This window comes from Lactuca sativa, chromosome 5 (genome assembly GCF_002870075.4).
Source record: "Lactuca sativa cultivar Salinas chromosome 5, Lsat_Salinas_v11, whole genome shotgun sequence".
Classification (NCBI taxonomy): Eukaryota; Viridiplantae; Streptophyta; class Magnoliopsida; order Asterales; family Asteraceae; genus Lactuca; species Lactuca sativa.
In genome coordinates this window covers 56,076,133-56,097,939 of record NC_056627.2, presented here as the reverse complement: position 1 = coordinate 56,097,939, position 21,807 = coordinate 56,076,133, and the positions used below count along the sequence as shown (strand labels likewise).

The 21,807-nt window shown below is 36.1% G+C and overlaps 1 protein-coding gene and 1 non-coding gene across 2 annotated transcripts; both read left to right on the top strand.

The window, feature by feature from the left end:
- Positions 1-2,067: 2,067 nt before the first annotated feature.
- Positions 2,068-3,408, top strand: LOC111915618 (flavonol 3-O-glucosyltransferase UGT89B1). The gene has a single exon (XM_023911260.1). The coding sequence runs from the start codon at positions 2,068-2,070 to the stop codon at positions 3,406-3,408; it is 1,341 nt and encodes a 446-aa protein (XP_023767028.1).
- A 15,515-nt stretch (positions 3,409-18,923) lies between these two features.
- Positions 18,924-19,030, top strand: LOC111915662 (small nucleolar RNA R71). Its single transcript, XR_002858224.1, has one exon. It is a non-coding gene; the product is annotated as a small nucleolar RNA R71 (small nucleolar RNA).
- Positions 19,031-21,807: the final 2,777 nt, after the last annotated feature.

Below are 21,807 nucleotides of genomic sequence, written 5' to 3'. Positions count from 1 at the left end.
TATACGGAATTCACGTGTTAGTTGATGTATGCACGAAACCCCTGGATAGCAACATATGCACATGACTTACGACAAAAAATATTACCTTCAAACATTTTGAATCCTAATCTTTGATTTAACTGATCATTCAAATTTCAAAATGGCAATAACACTTCCTTAATTGACCGGCATGAAGTTTAAAAATTAACCTCGTATAATATATTTAATACATGATAAAAAAACGTTACGTTGTATACAACTATTCAAAAGTAATTAACCATGAATTTGGAGTTATGTTATCTAAAATACTTCTTAATATAAACGAAATGAAATATATAACCTCTCCCAAAGACCCAAACCTTGGTTTTGGAAATAAAAAGGGTTAATTTCAAATTGGACAATGAACTATTTAAAATGTTCAAAAAAAAAAAAAACATCTGTGAATTAAAAAAATATTATCATAAGGTCATGGAATATTAAAGTGTTAAAAAAAAAGTAACCTCATATAACAAGTTTAACAAGTCAAATTTTGGGTTAATGTTAAAATTGGTTAACAAACTATTTAAATTGTTCATGAAACATGTGAATAATTAAAAAGAACGTATATCAAGAAAGATTAATTGCTTGAGGATTTTGTTAAACCTCAAGCTAATTTGAAGTTTTGAGCTTTAGAATATGAAAAATGGTTCTTCTCGAATTCTCATATTGAATGTACAATGTTATAATAAGGAAAAAAGTGAGAGTATCATGCTCTAATTGTTATATATTTTTCAAATTAAAATATGTTATAACATAAATAAATGGAAGTAGGATACAATTTTTTTTTTAACAACCAAAACGTATAATACATAAATATATGAAAATACATTGTTATTTCTTTTATATACCGCTAGTAGTAATGATCTAAAAGACCAAAACATACATTCTACCGTTATGCTCAGGCCACCTGATAAAACTTCCATTTAATGTTCATAATGGATGAAGGAAAAAAAATCCTCAAGTAGAAGAAAAATGTTGATGGATCAACCCAATCTCTTGTGACCCACACCTGAAGTTTACCTTGTTTTATAAGACCCTGACATTTTAGCTTTGAAAATTGGGTTAATATTATAAAAGTCCTAAATTTTAACGCGTAATTGAAAAAAGCTCTGATATTTTTTTCTTATTGTTGTGGCCACAACTTTCTCGTAGAATTATTACTCTAGTCCACTTAACGATGTTAAGTTGGTTAACTTTTTTGCAAAATTAGTCCTAAAAAGTTCAAATAAAGTATACAAAAAACGAAAAATAAAGTTAAAAAACCATGTGGTGTAATTTTTTTCAAATCTCAGGAACTAAATTTGAACTTTTTTGGACTAATTTTGCAAAAAAGTTTACCAATTTAACCATGAAACTCGTTAAATGGGCTAGAGTGATAATTCTACGAGAAAGTTGTGGCCACAACAATAATAAAAAAAATATCAGGGTTTTTTTCAATTACGAGTTAAAAATTTAAAGCTTTTATAATATTAACCCTTAAAAATTAAAAAGATTTTGTATTACAGATAATGACAATTTCAACCCCTTAACCTATAAATGAGTCGATTGGGTTATAAATTAACTCCAATAGAAGAAATGAGCTGGAAAGGTTAGACCCTAAAATCTAAATACAATATAAAAATGAGGTTTGAAGTTGTTTGCAGTTTTGGACAACAGTCGACATGATCCAATTCCAAAATATCGAAAACACCAAACCATAACACTGATGGACCCACAAGAGGAATTCAATGTCAACCCGTCGACTTGTTTCCTCCCTCTATCATCAACTTAATTGATTATTTATAGAGAGTAAACGTAAGCCCTGACGTCACTACATTCTTCATACCAATGTTTGTTAGCTTCTAAATTAAATGTTTCCATTTTTTAAATAAAATAACAGTGAACACATTTACTTATTTTAAGTATTCAAATGAATCACACAAAGCATCTTCATTAATTCCACGTTCTACCAATCTATCCAGATAGGCGGTAGTCGACACACGGTTTTAATCATAAATCGGTCCTTATAAATATCCAACTTTCTCTATTCCCTGGACAGATCATCAAACCATGACTCACTCAACACATTTACTAGTCTACCCCTTTTCTAGCTCCGGTCATATCATTCCCTTACTCGACCTCACCGACACCCTCCTCCGCCGTGGCCTAACCATCACCGTCGTCATCTCCCCCCTCAACCTTCAACTACTTGACCCTCTCCTCTCATCCCACCCCTCTACTCTCCACAAGCTTCTCTCCCCTGATCCCGAAATCAACCTATCCTCTCATCCCCTTATCAGCAAAGTAATTTCCACTCAGAAACAGTTCGACCCCATCGTTAAATGGTTCAGATCCCACCCTTCGCCGCCGGTGGCCATCATCTCTGACTTCTTTCTCGGGTGGACTAGTGAACTCGCTTCCCAACTTGGCATCCGGCGCGTGGTGTTCAACCCTTCAGGTGTTTTTGGTATTTCCATTATTCAAACCATGTGGCGTGATGCGGCAGAGAATAACGCCTACAATGGTGTCGACAAAGATGATAACTCCTTGGTTTCTTTCCCGGAAATCCCTAGCTCGCCGGAGTTTCAAATGTGGCAGTTGCCAACAGTCTCACGTAATTTTAAAAAAGGAGATCCGGATTACGAGTCTGTCAGGAAAGGAATGTTGTCTAATATGACTAGTTGGGGGTCTGTGTACAATACATTTGAAGACTTGGAGAAAACCTACATGGATCACATGAAGAAACAAATGGGTCATGATCGGGTTTGGGCCGTTGGCCCATTACTTCCTAAAGATGGTACCGCTCGTGGCGGGGCAAGTGCGGCGCCACCGCATGAGCTACTCACGTGGTTAGACAACAAACCAGATGAGTCTGTTGTCTATATATGTTTTGGAAGCCGAACCACATTAAACGAGAATCAAATGAGTGCATTAACGGGTGCACTTGAGCTTAGCAATGTTAATTTTATTTTGTGTGCAAAGGGAAGTGATTCGGCGTTTAAAGAACGGGTGGGTGATCGAGGGTTCATAGTCGAAGGGTGGGCCCCACAGTTGGCCATATTGAGACATCGGGCTGTAGGGTCATTTGTGACTCATTGTGGGTGGAATTCCACATTGGAAGGAATTTCAGCGGGTGTGATGCTGCTGACGTGGCCAATGGGTGCTGACCAATATGCAGATGAGAAGTTATTGGTTGACGAGTTGGGTGTTGGGAAACGAGCTTGTGAGGGTCGACCTGACAATGTACCTGACTCGGTTGAGTTGGCTCGATTGTTGGATGAGTCGATGAGTGGGGAGATATTGGAACGAGTTAAAGTGAAGGAGCTAAGTCAAGCAGCTAAAAAGGCAGTCAATGGAGGATCGTCGATAAGGGATCTGGATATGTTCGTTAAACTTATATGTGAGCTCTAAATTCTCGTAATTTAAGCAGCTAGCATGATTGACATGTAATTTAATAAAAAGATACTAGTATATGATTATTAATCATAATTTTAGATATGCACCCCTTTGTTTTACATACATGCACACCTCACATACATACATTTTTATTATAGATTAAAGAGTTAATATATAATTTAAATTATTAGTTCTACACGTGATAGTTTTTTATAAAGTATTAAAAACTGAAATAGTTGTATCATATGTTAGGTTCTTAAAGGTTGTACCCCCACATGTGGAGATTCTACCGGTTCATACATATAATCAAACATATCTTTATCTAATAAAAGAATCCACTTTAGTCATGTGGCATCTACAAACCTCATAATCTTTCAAAGTTAAATTCCTAATATACCCCTGGTACAAATCAACCTTTGAATCTATGCAATCCAATTCTATCGCTTCAAAATTCTGTAATTTTGTAATCATCTGTTAATTTTAATCCCGTTAAATGAGCAAGCAAATCACAAGATATAAGGAAGAAAATCGTTTCCAAATATATTCCTCAGTCGCATCTTTTATGCAATTGCAACTCAAAAAGGAGCAAGAACCAATGTTTCGCTTCACTATTGCTATTCTCAAACTTGCGATCGATAATCAACAAGCCGCCATCCTTCGTGAAATCAAACCCAAATAAGAGGTTTTGTGTCCAATGATCATTTTCATCTGTGTTTTATATCACTCTTGTCTTGCTCAAATGGTTTGTATCTCCTCCCCTCCATCTTTCTTTCAATTCATTGAGTTTTTTATATACATCCTCATGTTCCCCATATATGCTTATTATAGAAACAAGTAATACAAGAAAAATAGGGTTCATTAAAACGTGTTTTTGTGTTGTTTTAGGAACAGAAAAAGCATACACAAAAATCTCTCATTTTGACATCGTTTCAGAAATCTCTCATATTGACATCGATGCAGAACTTACTCTATAGTAACTCTCATAACTTATTTACTTTAGATTTCTTAAAATTAACTTCCGTGTTTGAGGCGTAGATGTATATAAGCCTCAATTTGGCAATGATACATGGTTGTGACACTACGACAACCATGGTAGTTTTAGTAGTAATTTACAACATAATCATAATCAAAATTGTACTAAAAACTTTTAGTTGACATTAATACATAAAAGTTTGACTCATTTTTCTGATTTATTTAAATTTTATCTTTTTAATGAACTAAGTTATTGAAGTCTTAAATTCTATATAAAGAGATTGTACAATGTGTTGTAAGCATGTTTTTCAAGCTTGGTATGATAATTTTGGTTCAAAGTATCAAATATGAGTACTTCTCTCGGTGTAATTAACGCATTCCTCATTCCAAAGTCCCATTATGATCCTATTCCTCATTCCAAAGTCCCATTATGATCCTATCAGAAAGATGTTTTGCAAGTAAGTCTTTTACTTGGGTATGTAGTGCTTTGGTTATTATCATGTCAAAATATTAGTGAACACATTTTGTAAGTTATTATTATTATTTTGAACAACAATAGATTTTTTAAGTATGATATCCTAATAAGAAAAAACAATCAAAGTATTGACCTAATAAGAAAATTTTAAAATACATTGCTATGATTGGGTAGATTTATGGTTTCAGTTTCATCTCAAAGGAAGATGAGGCTTACTACATGAGACCTCATTCGTGTTTCTTATTTAATTTTGTATAAATGATAGCTCGTGTTGACATTATCTACCAAACTAAATTAATTTTTAGTTTTTCTCTTTTGCAGTATAAAAATTTCAACTTATTATGAACATATAAGATATATACTGGCTATGTCTGAAGAAGTGTTATATTGATTATTTCCCAGGTCATAAGGAACTTTATTTAAACAACCAGGTTGCGATATGATTTTACAATTTGCTAAAGGAGTTGGTAATAACAACATTTTATTTCAATATGGTGAATTAATTTCATCAAAAATATATATATATCACAAGCCACACTAACCAGATACTCTTGCAATTCAGATTTGTAATCATTGTTTCATTTTTCTGGTTGGCCATTCAGAAAATTCATAGTTTTTTACAGTTATTTCAATGTGATTTTCATCTCAGTTTCACTCACATATTGGTTTCAAAATCTCAATGTAAATCGGATAATAGATGATCTTGATACTAATATGGTCAACTACATCAGAAAGGACTTTCTTACCCCTGGTGCTATTGGAAAATCTTTTTTTTCTTTGAAGTTGACAAATTTACCCTTAGGTTGGACCTTCTGTGATCCTCTCTTTGGTTTGTCACTGTTTTTAGGAAATGACATTTTTTGCCCTGGTGCTATATATGCTAATTGCTGATATCAACTAATGATGATTGTTGTCACTTCACTTAGTCTTAATCTATGATGTTATTCTTATTGTGCCACAAGAGTTAATTGCTATTAATTGCTTGGTGGGTGTTAGTTTTTGTTGGGGTTTCAAGGTCTCAAACAAATCAATAAATGACTTTAGTTTATTTGAATACTATGTTTTCAATGATTGATTTGGGTGATGCACATATTTGTTGGCGATACTTACTACGGAATCTATCAAATTAATTTTATTTGTTTAGACGGTTGATTTAAATATAAATGTTTGTTTTTTTTGTTTTCCTTTTAGATGTTTGTATTTAAATATAAATGTTTATTTTATATTTTGAAAATCCTACAATGTTGTACAAATCTAATCTTTTAAGAGAAAAAGAATTTATGAGCTTACAGTTAATGTTGTATTTTATTTTCCTTTACATTTATCTTTACTAAGTCTACCATTTGTGTTAGACCTCTCCTATGCTATGCAATGCCTAGAAAAGTTAGATTAAGTGAAATTACATATGTCAATATTCTGGATTTCTTAATGATACAGACTATCGAACATTTATGTTTGATGTCCATTGATGAACTTTGGGTTCAAATCATTGAGTTTTCATTACATTTTTAATTATCAATATTGTTTATTTTCTTATCCGTGGTTTTCACGGGTTGTAACCTAGTTTAACATATTTGCAAACTTGGGGTAATCAGTCTCAGGGGTTCTAATCTAGCTCTACTAGCCAAATGGCTTTGGAGACTCAAGTCGGACCCTTCTTCCCTGTGGGGGAAACTAGTCATATCTCTTTATAGAATGGACTGGACTTGGAAATTCTTCCCAGTTAGTTTAGAGGTATCTTGCGTTTGGAAAAACATTCTGAGTATAACTAAAGACTTTGGGACAGTAAATATTAATATTGCTGAACTGTTCAAAAAAGAATTAGGAAATGAGAATCTAACGACATTTTGGCATGGAGATTTGACTGAGGTTGGAATTCTAAAAGATATTTTCCGCTGCTATTTAAACTTGAATCGCAAAAGCAATGCATGGTCAAAGATCTCTATCATAAAATTAGGGACAGATTCGCATGTGTCTTGGGTTTGGAAAAGAATGCCTACAACAGTGGAGGAAAAAATCGAATTAACTTGCTGCAATTTAGTGCTCCAGGAAGTCAGCCTTACTTTTTCAGTTGATAAGTGGAAGTGGACTGCAAACATCTCTTGACCTCCCGTATAAACACCATTGGAACAACTGGGTCCCAATTAAAATTAATTTTTTTGGATGGCGTGCGGTACCTAATCGCCTCCCAAGTAGGGCGTCGTTAGCAGGATAAGGGCTAGACATATATTTCATTAAGAAAGAGACGATTCGTCGAGGAACTCTAACTAGATCTAGCGAGTGTCTCCGTCAGATACACTCTTCGTGGTTAAACAATAGAATTGAGAAAATATCGCTATAATGAATGAGGACCGTCGTCAATTGGTCAATTCATTTTTTGAGAGTTTGTTGCTTGTGTAAAGTGGCAATTTTAAAAAGAGGAGTGGCTCTTACATCTACAATATGTTCACTATGTGGTGTGTCAGACCAGACTGAAACCCATCTCTTTCTGCATTGCCAAAGTGTAATGGAGATTTGGGAGCTACTCAAGAATTGGTGTGAATTGGATGTTGGGATGCAAATGAGCCAAGCTACTCGTGAGCTATTTGGAATCAACTCGTTAAAAGATCGACTCGAAACCAATGTTAAACGAGTCCGGGCTTAATATTAAGCTCGTTTATTAAACGAGCTCGAGCTCGAGCCTGTATCACTAAGCTTGATTAGGCTCATGAGCCTAAACGAGCTTGTATATAATATAATTTATTATTATTATTATTATTATTATTATTATTATTATTATTATTATATTAAAATAAAAACATATATGGAGAATTAAGGATATAGGGTATTAGTAAACGAGCTTCTTACCAAGCTCGAACCAAGCCTAAGCTTATTTAGGTATGTTAGACAAAAAACAAGTCGAGATCGAACCAGAGTCGAGCTTGTTAAATTCTTTACGAGCTCGAGCTGAGCTCAATACAATGAAGCTCGAATCAATACGAGTTCAAGCTCGAGCCCATTATAACTTAAACGAGCCAAAGCCAAGCCTGGTTAGGCTCGGGCTCGACTCGACTCGTTTGCACCCCTAATTGGATGTATGAAAATCTGGAACAATTATTAGCACTTTCACATTGTTTTTGTCGTTCCCCAACACAGAGATTCTCTTGATTACTGTTTGGTTCATATGGAAGGCAAGAAATGACCGCATTTTCAACAATGCGGTAACATCCCCATCATGGATTTTGGAGGAAACTAAGTCAAATGTGTTTCTCTGGCTAAAAAGTAGAAAGATAGATAGATAGATATGTCGCCTGGTGTGTGTATCTCTTTCTTAAAATATGCATAGGTTACTAGTGTCGTCGATTGTTTTCGGTTGGTTTGGTCGTGGGTTCTGTTGTCACAAATTGGTTTTCCCTTACATTTGTCTAATATGGAGCTTTTGACTTGATGGATATGTCACAAACGTCTATGTCTTAACATAAGTTGTTGTGTTTTGGATTCAATTTATTATTAGACTATCTGACCCTTCATATGATTTGTTGCAAATGTCTAATGGTTTACACAAGTTGATATGCACGAAATACTAATTAATACCACTTTCATAATTCTAGACAATCTAAACAATGGGCGTGACTCTTAACTCTTAAGAATTCATAATAAAAATGCCAAAGTCAAGTTTTACCCTGTTAATATTAAGCTTATAAAAAATATCAACCTTAATAGCACAATTATCATCTATTAATGACTTAAACATGTTGTGTTTTGGATTCAAGTTATTATTAGACTATCTGACCCTTCATGTGATCTTTTGCAAATGTCTAATGGTTTACACAAGTTGCTAAGCATGAAATACTAATTAATATCTCTTTCATAATTCTAGACAATCTAAACAATGGGCGTGACTCTTAACTCTTAATAATTCATAAAAAATGCCAAAGTCAAGTTTTACCCTATCAATATTAAGCTTATAAATATCAACCTTAATAGCACAATTATCATTTATTAATGACTTAAACATGACTCACAACACACATTTACTCGTTTACCCTATTGATGGCTCCAACCATATTATCCCCTTACTCGACTTCACCCACCTCTTCCTCTGTTATGGCCTCACCATCACCATCATCATCTCCCCCTCCAACCCCACTCTACTCCACCCTCTCATCTCCTCATACAATGACGGTTTTACTATGGTGTTAGTAGTGGTACCGACAACGCCCGGTTTTCTCGGACGCAATGCAACTTGATTTTTTTTCCTACTATCATGACAATACTAAAAATTTTCATGACACTCATACTATGAAATTTTGGATCCACCCATGTCCTCATACCCCTCTTCCCACCACAAACTCCTCTTCTATGAAACCAACCACCACTCATCCCCTTATCGCCAAAGTAATTGCCACCCAACAACTGTTTGACCCCATCGTCCCATGGTTTCAATCCCACCCATCACCACCAATGGCCATCATTTTCGATTTCTTTCTAGGGTGGAGCAATGAACTCGCCACCTACCTAGGTATCTGACGCGTGTTGTTTTCATGTTCAGGTGCTCTCGGTTATTCTATTTTTCATATGTTATGGCAGAATCAATCGGAAATTAACGTGCTCAATAGTGACGAAGATGAAAGAGAAAGCTTCTTGCTTTCTTTACTTGAAATTTCCAACTCGCCGAAGTATCCTTGGTGGCAGTTATCATCGACGTGGCGTGCTTACAAAAAGGGAGAACCAGATTAGCAATCTGTAACACCCGGTTTTGAAAGTGTTCGATTGTGTTTTCGAAGGCCAAGGGTCAATTTTGTAAAACTCGCCAAGTTGTCCGATTACTCCTACGAGTACTCGCTACTCGCCCTCTTGCCGAGGCGAGTTGCAAAATCCGAGTACTCCCCGATCGGACCCTTACTGAACTGAGCGGTATTGTAAAACCTGGTCAACTCGGTTATTAATATGTATAATATACTTAATGATTTATTATTTAACATACACACATGTGATTATTACTACATATATATCTTAAATTTTCAACAATTATTCACAAAGTGAGACTATTATGCGTTTTTCTATTTTTGTGTATTCACATGTATCTAATATTGTTATATATTTCAATCAACTTTAGATTTTAACTTATGATTTTGACATATATAGTTTCCCTAAAAATATTTCTACATGAATTACCGAATCCGAGTACTCCCTGAGTACTCCCGGGTACTCGCTACTCGGTAGTTGGCCGAACAGGTACCGAGTAACAAGTTTTACAACCTTGCCAAGGATATAAGCGTAATCTGACGATTCGGTCTTTTATGGGTCTTGGGGAAAGGTTTTAAGGCTTGGGGTGTAGCTAGGAGCATAGGGCTTCTTGCCACCTTTTCGTGGATATAAAGTTCGTCGGAAACGGACTTAGAACGAAGAAGTTATAGTACTTTGAAGTTGTTGGCAGAATTGGTCCCTAAATGGAAAAGCTTGCATTTCAGCCCATACATGCAAGGTGGCAGCTAGGTGAGTACTTCCAACGTAGTGCTGGATAATGAAACGCGGATGTTGAAGACGTATGCCCAGCGTACGGGGATTACGCCCAACGTACGTCTAGGATCTCTGAAACCCTAATTTTTAGGGTTGGCACACTATTTAAAGCACCTTAAGTTCGAGGGGGTGTGCCTCCCTTTCATTCTCAGAGCCTTAAACCCTAAATTCGAGTGGTAGCTTCATCCAAGAGTGTTGTGAGCTTTGTGGGTGCATTTTGGGTGGTTTTAGTGCATTTCAAGAAGATGGAACTTGTTGCAAATATGGGAATCAAGGAGGAGCTTGTGGATCTGGAATTTGGGACTCATTCTTAGCTTGATGAAGGTATAAAGCTTTGATCTTGATCATGCATCTCTTAGATCTACCATTATGAGTTTTAGTACATTTTGGTCCCAATGATGGAACTTTATTGTTGAAATCCGACTCTTAGGCTTAAAGTTGCCACTCTGTGTGTTAAATGAGTCCCAAAGGCAGAAAGTTGCCATCTTGGAGGTCTTAATGGGTTCACGCAAGAGTTAAGACCATTTCTATGGAAGTAGATTATCATTTTTGGAGTTTGAGCTTATGTGGATCATGCAAAGCCATCAAGTAAGCAACTTTATGGTTTAAGACGTTGAAGAGGACTTGGATCTGTAATTGTAGCTTCTGGAGTAGAGTATTAAGCACTTAATGGAAAAGTGGCTTAACAGAGGAGTACGTTGGGCGTACATGCAGGTACGTGCAGCGTACACTCCATTCAGCTTGTACGCTTAGCGTACAAAAGAGTACGCCCCGCGTACTCATCAATTATGGGTTTAGTGTGTTTTGGGCCTCGGGTTGGGCCAAACATTGGACTTTGTGTTTTGGGGCCCTGTTGGGCCATCAGGTTTTGGGATTGATATTTATTTGTGGAGGCCCATTATGGTTTTGAGCCCAATTTGGAAATCGGGCCATTAAGGACTTATGGACATTATAGTATCGGGCTTTTGTTTTGGGTTTGTGCCTTAGTTTTGGATCATATTGGGCCAGGGGTAGAATGGTCATTTTACCCCATGCATGGATTAAGGATTATGGTATCGGAACCAATTGCTAATTGGGTATATTGATTGGTAGTGACATGATGTGTGTGAAACGAACTAGTTTTAATCCTACTTTTTAATATAAATTAGACACACAAAAGGCAGTGAACCTGTCAAATGATGGTATAGTTTAGCAAGCAGGGTATTGAACACAGGGAACGACAATTAAGCTAATTACTAATATTACCTAAAAGCTAGCAATAAAAGAAAAGGGTTTTCTCTAGTTTTGCAAGACTAGAAACTTAAGTACTTAACTAATACTCAACTAAGCAACTAACAACTAAGCAAACGAAAATCAACTAAATTCAATAATGGGAAAGACTTCTGTTTAGGTTTTGAATCATTTATTCTTATGTTTGATTTTATGACAAGTGCAATGGGTTAATTAGCATTGGCTACCGATTAATGTGATTAGGTTCACGTTCGCTATTACTAATCCTTAGAAAACAAATCAATTTAAGCAGTGATCAAGTGATTAAACTAATTAATTTCCTAGTTTATTGATTCGGGTTAAGTAAGACTTGTAGTAGCTAATCAAATTGCTAATTCAATTAACCTCTTGATGATGGTTCGTCACACAAGGCTTACACATTAATTTTCTTATTTTCTAGTTAACCCTAGTTTCACGTTCGCTATTCCTAGGCATATAACAATGTTTTCACACAAATCATATGAGATTAACAATTAAGAGATGTTCTTGCAACTTAATATGTTGGTTAATTAACAGAAAATAGTTGTATTTAACACATAAGGTTCTTTAACAAGCTTAACAAAACAAAATCACCAAATTAAATTAATACAATCATAAAATCAAACCATATTCATAAAGTCGTCTTTCCTAAAAAGAAGTTATGAGTTTTTAGCTCATAATTAAAGCAGAAAACAACTCAAAAACAAAATCAATTGATGCAAACATAGTTTAAACAAAAGATTAAGTAAAGAGTACACTTGATTTGCCTTGATCTCCCAATAATCAGATGATTAGACTTGATCTTCGAGTTCCAGAGCTTTAGCAGCAACTTGAATCGCAAATTGATCCCCAAGGGTTCCAGAGAGAAGTCCTAAATTCGTGAATTAAGGTCCCTTATAGACTTTCTGAAAACAGGGGCTCCTCGTCAAGTCCATAGACCGACTCGGCGATTCCACCACTTAAAATCAGTATACGATAAGGAATCGTATTTGTTCACTAATCTTCGAGCCTACTCGGCGAGTGGGCACCCAACTCACTGAGTTCTTCAGGGTTTTTTCTTTCTTTCTTTCTTCTTTCTTCAATTCCCATGCTTCCTATAGCTTTTTCTGCTTCCTTTTGCTTCCGAGCTCATCTTTTAGGCTACAAATACATTTTAAACATATTTAAGTACCTTTTGTTCATAATTTGTAATGAAATAGCCAAAAGGTATTAAGATTTAACACAAAATATATGACTAATTATGCACATATCAAAATACCCCACACTTGACTTTTGCTTGCCCCCAAGCAAAACTGAATTTTAACATACTAGCATCACATAAAACAATCTCAATCAAACGCAGCCATCATGCCAAGACTGCAACGCATGCATTTATGTCTAAATTTTTCCTAAGGACCCCCCTCAATTCTAAATACTAACAATCCTCATAAATACTCGCCCACTTCTTTTGAACTATGCTCATTTTATGCATGCCTCCGAATCCATCCCCAGAAAACTTCCTAACCTCAATGTATTTTTGGTCAAGCAACCCAAGCATACATAATCTAGAAAATTACAACTTTTCGATACCACTATGGAGCTTATTGGAATTCTTCACTTCTTTGATAATTTAATCTTGATTTCTTTGAATTCACCACCTTTTTGATTGATTTTCCGTATCTTCAAATTTTTGGATTTCTTCAGAACTTTGATCTTTTGATCTTCATACTTTGATTGCTCCAAAATTCATACAACTTTTCTTTAAATTCTCTCTCTTTTATTAACATGTAACTCATTTTTTTTCACTCAATACCTACATGCTTAATCAGGGACGCTCAACTTCAACCTTTATTGGTTAAAGATATTAGTTTTCCTGGATATATTTCAAGTAAATGATGCTAAACATATTGCATCCCTCAAACTAAGCGAGGTTGTGTTTTTGTCCCATGGTTTCACTAGAATAAAGGGGGCCACAAATGCACTATAACGTATATTGGCTCAACTAAACATTTGGGTTCTCATAAAATCATCAAACACAATACTAGCATGATTCCTAACTGCTTTTACCAAAATTTTCTAAATTAACCCTAGAAAATTTTATGCAAGAATTTCAAAAATTTTAAAATTTAACTAACATTTCAACTAATGTAACCAATCCCCTACCCGACACTTAATTTATGCAATGTCCCCATTCATATAATGCATGATAAAGAATAATAAAATAAAGAGAGAATTGGAACAATTTCCCCTGGGATAGTAGTGGTGAGGTTGATCTTCTTCATTTAAACGCCTTCTTCATTTAACTTTAGGCATGGGAACAACTCATCCATGTTTTGCGCGTCATTCGTCTTGTGTGGTACAGCTCCAAATATGCAGGAAAAAACTCTCGAAATGCTCGGAAAATTATCTCCAAAGAAAAGAACTAATGCTCGTATCAAGTGTGGTAAAATCGTGAACTTGACAATAGAATTAACGAGTGACTCGTCAAGTAGATGTGCTAACTCGTCGAGTTGCAGCGTGACTGGCAGAAAATTCGCAAAATTGCACATGGACTCGGCGAGTAGACCACAGTGTGAAAAAAAATTGTATTCTGCCCAGGTCCGTTTCTGATGTATGGGGGTAATATAAACTAATACTTTCCCTCATTTCTCTTCAGTAAATAAATACTCTATAACCCTCTTCATTACTGGACTCAACCTTGGACTCGAAAACTTCTATTCTTTTGCCTAGACTCGACTCTTCACGCTCTATACTCTTTCACTTCACTCTTTTATCCCAATTCTGAAAATACCAAAGACAAACATGCGTAATAAAAAGGAAAAACAACCAATCCTAAAAATTACTAAATGTTCAAACAACCCAAACAAATCAAACAAAAGAAAATAAAATTTGTTTCAAAGCAACCAAACAATTAAAATAAAAAGGATAACTCAATCTTCATCTTCCTCCTCATCATCACCAACACCGCTTCCTCCGGTTTTGCTCCGTCTTTGGCTCACTCTCTCGTCCCAACTCCGTACATATGGATACTCAAGCCCGGGTCTTGGTGCAATATTCATTTGATTAAACAAATAAACAAATGACTCATTATGATAGTTCATACTCTGACCAAGATCATCTTGGTACCTCCTAAATTCCACGTTGTACCAATCCATTGGTAGTTCATCATCCACGGGAATTATCGGTGGATCTTCGCGGACTGGCTCATGCCTTGGTCGGACCCGCCGACCCGGTTCCTTGGGCGCTAATATCGCATCATTATTAGAGATGGCAACATGGCGAACACCATAATCCTCTATGATCCTTGCCCTCCTATACAACGTGATGCTAAAAGGAGGTGTGGGTACCATCGTCAAATAGTTACCGGCCCCTTGCTCCAATATACCAAACGTCCTCGCCAATCGAGTTACGAACATCTCACCATTGATCTTAGAAGTGATCCTTTCCTTGACCACCCCTTCCCCCAAGTATCTAGCCAAGAAATAAGGAAGGTTGAAAATGCGTTAGGAGTGATAATGCTCCACAAATAAAAGATGTCAAGGGTCGGAACCTTGTCATCATCCTTATGCATGTTGATGGTGCTTGCAACAAGGCGGTGGATCAAACAGTGGATGGGAGAATGGATACTCCCTTCTTGAGCGGAAGATGGTATATAAACCCGGTTATCAATAGTGTTCCACCAAGTAGAAGCAACCACTTCCTCGGGTAGATCTCTATGACAGTTCCCCAAAAATACCCCAAAAGCTTCGGACATTACCACAGATTGATCATATAGCCTCCAACCAAGTTCTGCTATGCTACATCGGTGAATTTCCCCGCCAAGACAGAAAGTAAGGACCCCAGGATTGTAGTAACTGCTACCACCTCGGAAGGAGACGGTTGAGAAAAATTCCCAGCACAACTCTTGGTATACTGGTTCCTGGATTCTGAAAAGTTGGTTCCACCCATCACATGTAACCGTCACCCCATTATGATTAAAGGTCTTGATCAAGTACGGGGTTAACTCCTCTTCTAATCATGACTGGCCAATCCAATGCCAATCAATCTCATTCGGCACATAGATCTCTTTCTTCATCAATGTATCCAATTTCTTCTTGGCTCGTACTAGTGATGATTTGGATGTGATTTGAGGAAAATTTAACCACAGGATATCCCCATGTCCGCTTCCACGAGAGCTTTGGCCCCTCCTTGACATTTTTCTCTGCAAAACTAAACCCATAACACACAAACAAAACACAAAAAAAAAATAAAAATGTAAAAAGTTAAGTGTCACTGCAACATGGACTCGTCGAGTCCACGAACCGAATCAGCGAGTAGCATGAACAGTTCATCGCCATTCTTAATTCTGATTTAGATCTAATCATCCATCAAAAATCCAAATTAGGTCCAAGGGTTTGTTCCGGGATGTCTATCAAACATTAATTCATAATAAATTTTAACTATAGCAACCAAATTCATCCAAAATTGAAACCCTAGAAATCCAAGTCAAGTTCAAAATCGGGATTTCCACAAATTAGGGTCTTTATTCTACCAAAGATAGGAACTTTAACAAAATTAGAAGCAAAAGATGTTACCTTTTGATGGAAATTTGAAGAAATCACAAGAAATTGAAGGTGGATGCTTGAGAGGCGATTTGCTCGTCGAGTGCTATGGTGACTGTGAATGAGACCCAAGTTTACCAATTAGGTTAAAAACCCTAATTTCACAGATTGTAAAAATATATTCTTTTTCTGATTAAAATGTGGACTCGCCGATTAGATGCGCGATTCTGCAAAATTGTCGCGATTTTTCAAATAGACTAGCCGAGTAAGAATTAGGACTCGTCGAGTTTTTGAATCTATGTAAAAATATATGAAATTTTTTTATGTTCTTTAAAATTATGCCACCATACCCCACACTTAAGATTTACTTGCCCTCAAGCAATCATTTTAAACAAAGAAGAAGATTGAGATACATAAATCCTAAGAAAAACCAATAAAAGACGAAAAAATAAAATGAAAAAGAAAAGAAAAAAGAAATCAAACTCTAAGATCGGGTTGCCTTCCGAAAGCGCTTCTTTTTGAGGAGTCGTTAGCTGGACTCCTTCCCGCTTTACCTTTCAGCGGCTTCATCCATTGGGAATTCCTTCTTAATCCTTTGTGCTTTATACTTTGTTTTGTAAGCATGGCTTTTTCTTTTCTACGCCTTCTTCAACTCCTCCTTTCTTCTTTTGGTATCATTACCTTCAGATTTCCACTTTATCCCCTTACCACATTTCTTCGTCCTTTCTTCTACCATGTGCCCCATCATGTCTATTCCTCCTTTATCTACCTTGATCGCCTTTTCAATCATCATCTCATCATCACTCAAGGTGACGACTTCTTCCTCACTTTCTTCATATGCTTGAGAATCCGGTGGTTTAAAAGTGAATATTTCAAAATTAGTAGAAACTGAAGCGCGAGGTTTTGTTCTTGTGGTTAGCTTATCCCCTTTTTCTTCTTGATTATTTGTGTGCAATCTAATAGAAGAGTTACGATCTTCAATTTCCAAGACCTTAGCATTCTTGTGGTCCTTATTCTTATCAACTTGAATTTCTTCCCCATTTTTTAAATTCTCTTCATCAAGTGTTGAGGTTATTTCTTCAAAGTTGTCCTTAACTCCTTCAAGTAACCTTTCCAATTCCTTTAAATCGCCTTGAGCATCAAACTCTTTATCTAAAGAATATTGCTTTGCATTATCTTCTTCCAAAAGTGCTAACTCTTTCTCTAGCAATTCATCCCCCAATTCCATTGATGAAGCTTTATCTTCAATCGATTTTTTATGCTCCTTTTCTTGATTAGTGACAAAAGTAACCAAATCATCCCCCACCCTAAGTGTAAGTGTTGATTCCCGCATATCAACTATGGAAAATGCGGTATTCAAGAATGGTCTTCCAAGGATGATTGGAATCTTGGGGTCCTCTTCCATGTCCAAAACTACGTAGTCAGTAGGAAACACCAACTTATCCACCTTTATTAGAAGGTTTTCACATACTCCTTTTGGATGGATCACCGTTTTATCAGCTAAATGGATGGTCATGTGGATAGTTTTAAGTTCTGTAAGGTTCAACTTTTTGAAGAAGGAGTAGGGCATAATATTGATGCTAGCCCCCGAATCAGCTAATGCCTGAGTAGTAACCAAATTCCCAAATTAGCAATGTATAGTGATGCTTCCCGGATCACCCATCTTTTCCGAAAGTTCATCCAACACTATTTCTGAGACTTCTTCTAGGTTCTTTCTGTTTGTGAGAAGCTCTTTAAGCAAGGATGCATACTTTGGTGTGTGAAGGAGTGTTTCAACAAATGGATTGTTCAGTTGAAGTGCCCTTAGATGATCCATGATCTTCTTATACTCTTGTATCTGCATATTCTGAATGGCTCGGCATGGGAATGGTAATCGTGGCTGATATGGCTTTAAATATGAAGTATTTTTGCTGGCAGGCTGTGAACTCGTCGAGTCGATGCCACAGTTTGCGATTCTGGACTTGTTTCTTCATCTTCAAGCTCCACTTGTGCTTCCACTTCCTGGATTGGCTTCAGAGGATAAAAACTATTTTTAGAGCTCGTTGTTTATCACATTCACATGTGCTATTCTCGGGTTCTTTTCGGGATTACTTGGAAGTTCACATGTTGCTCTTTGGTTGACTTGTAGTGCGAGTTGGCCTAATTGTTTCTTAATATTAAGAATGGAGGCTTGCTGGTTTCTCATTAATGCTTGTTGCTCTTTCATCATGAGTTGTTGCTCTCTTATTGCAGCATCGATTTCGTTGTGTCTTTTTTCGGACGCAGCTGCAAGTCTTGTGAGCATATCTTCAAAGTCTAGCTTCTTCTCGTGCACTGGCTCCTCTTTTTGGAAGAAACCTCTTGTCTTCATTTTATATTTCTCATCCTTAGCCTTTTTGTATTCATCATAAGGTAGCCATTCTTTCCTTGGTTTTCTCTAATCTTCATCGTATTTATCGCCACTCGAGTAACACACTTGCGCCTTCCGGTTCCCGTTCTCATCAAGTTCGCAATCCCTTGTAAGGTGAGGTCCGCTACAATTTTCACACCCCACTCTAATGGCATGGATGGATTGATCCATCTTAGTCGTCCTTCGCTCCATATTCTCTAATTTGGCCATCACAACTACCATGCTATCATTTACACAGTTCGCCACCCCTCGAGTCAAATCATGTCTTGGATTATGATATTCCTTAGAGTGCTTAGAGAATTCATCAATGTGTCTTTTAACTTCTACTGGATTTTTCTTCGTTAATGGGCCTTGAGAGTCGAGTATTTGTCTAGTAGTGAGATTTACTCCATCATAGAAGGTTGACACTTCTTGTTGCACATTGAGGTCATTTTGTGGGCAATTCCTTAGTGGACCTTTGTAGCGCTCCCATGCTTCGAATAAAGACTCTCCCACTTGTTGCTCAAAATTGGCAATTGCCTTCTTGAGTTTAGCAATTTTAGATGGTAGAAAAAATTGTTCCAGAAACTCCTCATGCATCTTAGCCCATGTAGTAATCTCTCCCGATGGTAGTGCTTTTAACCAATCCTTTGCAACCCATTTAAAAGTAACAGGGGGCATCCTCAATAACATCGTCTCTCTAGGTACATTTGGAATGTTGAAGTAGTCGGCGATGTCATTAACTTCATCAAGATGCTTGTATGTATCTTCATAATCCTTTCCGGTGAAAGGAATCTCCTTTAATGCAGTAAGGATGTGCCCCTTAAGTTCAAACGTGGTAGTGGCGGGTATGGAGGGTTGCACAAGCCCCGGACCGATGTCATCTTGAATCCTCTTTTTGTATGCCTCCACCGAAAGGTCGGCAATGTTGGCCATGGTGCTGTCGGGTTCTTCTTCGTGATCACTTTCTTCAAAATCGGTAACGCTTTCCTCCTTCTCGGTTTCGTACTCGGTGTCTTCTTTGTGTTGCTGGATTCCCCCACTTTCTTTCCCTTCTTCTTGCCAAAAATCGATTTAAGACTCTTGAAAGGTGACTTCTTCGGAGTATCTTCTTGAGTCTTGTCCTCGTTCTTGCGAAACGATGATTTGAGGTTTTCAAGTGGTGGAATCAAGGATGAATTTGATCCACGAGTCATAAACAATCTGCAATAAGCAGAAGAACACACGTAAAAAAATAAAATAAACTGAAAAACGAAACTGGAAAACTGACTTGGACTCGTCGAGTCTGTGCGAATGGACTCGGCGGGTTCAAGGGTAAAACAGAAAAAATTTTAAAAAGAAATTTCTAAAAGAAAAGAAACGAAAACCTAAACCTAATTAAATTTTTTTTCCTAAAGCAGTAACTTTGTGCAAGAAAATCTTACACAAATGATCGATAACACTAGCAATTAAAATTAATTTTAGAACCGCTCCCCGGTAACGGCGCCAAAAAACTTGATGTGTGTGAAACGAACTAGTTTTAATCCTACTTTTTAATATAAATTAGACACAAAAAAGGCAGTGAACCTGTCAATTGATGGTATAGTTTAGCAAGCAGCGTATCGAACACAGGGAACGACAATTAAGCTAATTACTAATATTACCTAAAAGCTAGCAATAAAAGAAAAGGGTTATCTCTAGTTTTTGCAAGACTAGAAACTTAAGTACTTAACTAATACTCAACTAAGCAACTAACAACTAAGCAAACGAAAATCAACTAAATTCAATAATGGGAAAGACTTCTGTTTAGGTTTTGAATCATTTATTCTTATGGTTGATTTTATGACAAGTGTAATGGATTAATTAGCATTGGCTACCGATTAATGTGATTAGGTTCACGTTCGCTATTACTAATCCTTAGAAAACAAATCAATTTAAGCAGTGATCAAGTGATTAAACTAATTAATTTCCTAGTTTATTGATTAGGGTTAAGTAAGACTTGTAGTAGCTAATCAAATTGCTAATTCAATTAACCTCTTGATGATGGTTCGTCACACAAGGCTTACACATTAATTTTCCTATTTTCTAGTTAACCCTAGTTTCACGTTCTCTATTCCTAGGCATATAACAATGTTTTCACACAAATCATATGAGATTAACAATTAAGAGATGTTCTTGCAACTTAATATATTGGTTAATTAACAGAAAATAGTTGTAGTTAACACATAAGGTTCTTTAACAAGTTTAACAAAACAAAATCACCAAATTAAATTAATCCAATCATAAAATCAAACCATATTCATAAAGTCGTCTATCCTAAAGAGAATTTATGAGTTTTTAGCTCATAATTAAAGCAGAAAACAACTCAAAAACAAAATCAATTGATGCAAACATAGTTTAAACAAAAGATTAAGTAAAGAGTACACTTGATTTTCCTTGATCTCCCCAAAATCAGATGATTAGACTTGATCTTCGAGTTCCAGAGCTTTAGCAGCAATTTGAATCGCAAATTGATCCCCAAGGGATCCAGAGAGAAGTCCTAAATTCGTGAATTAAAGTCCCTTATAGACTTTCTGAAAACAGGGGCTACTCGTCGAGTCCATAGACCGACTCGGCGATTCCACCACTTAAAATCAGTATACGATAAGGAATCGTATTTGTTCACTAATCTTCGAGCCTACTCGGCGAGTAGGCACTCAACTCACCGAGTTCTTCAGGGTTTTTTCTTTCTTTCTTCTTTCTTCAATTCCCATGCTTCCTATAGCTTTTTCTGCTTCCTTTTGCTTCCGAGCTCATCTTTTAGGCTACAAATACATTTTAAACATATTTAAGTACCTTTTGTTCATAATTTGTAATGAAATAGCCAAAAGGTATTTAGATTTAACACAAAATATATGACTAATTATGCACATATCAAAATACCCCACACTTGACTTTTGCTTGCCCCCAAACAAAACTGAATCATACATAATTATAAAAAAGCTAGCATTTTTTCTTGAATCTCATGCATTTGAAACCCCCATTCTTTTTTCCTTTCACCACATTCATTTGAAACTCCCATGACTTTTCAATTTCTTTATAATAATAATTATAATTTGGTAATTAGATTAAATAAATATCAAATCTAAAGTGTATTCATATATAAATTAAATTTCAATATTAAAATAATATCTTTAATTCTACTTATAAAATCATGTTTTTTTAACTTTTAACATATTATACTTAATTTATTAGTTTTAATATATCGTTGAATGTAAACCATTATCATTTTAAAGGTATAATTTTTGAACAATTTGTATAAAATACTTAAATTATTAATTAAAATATAACATTATAGGCTCAACTTAAAT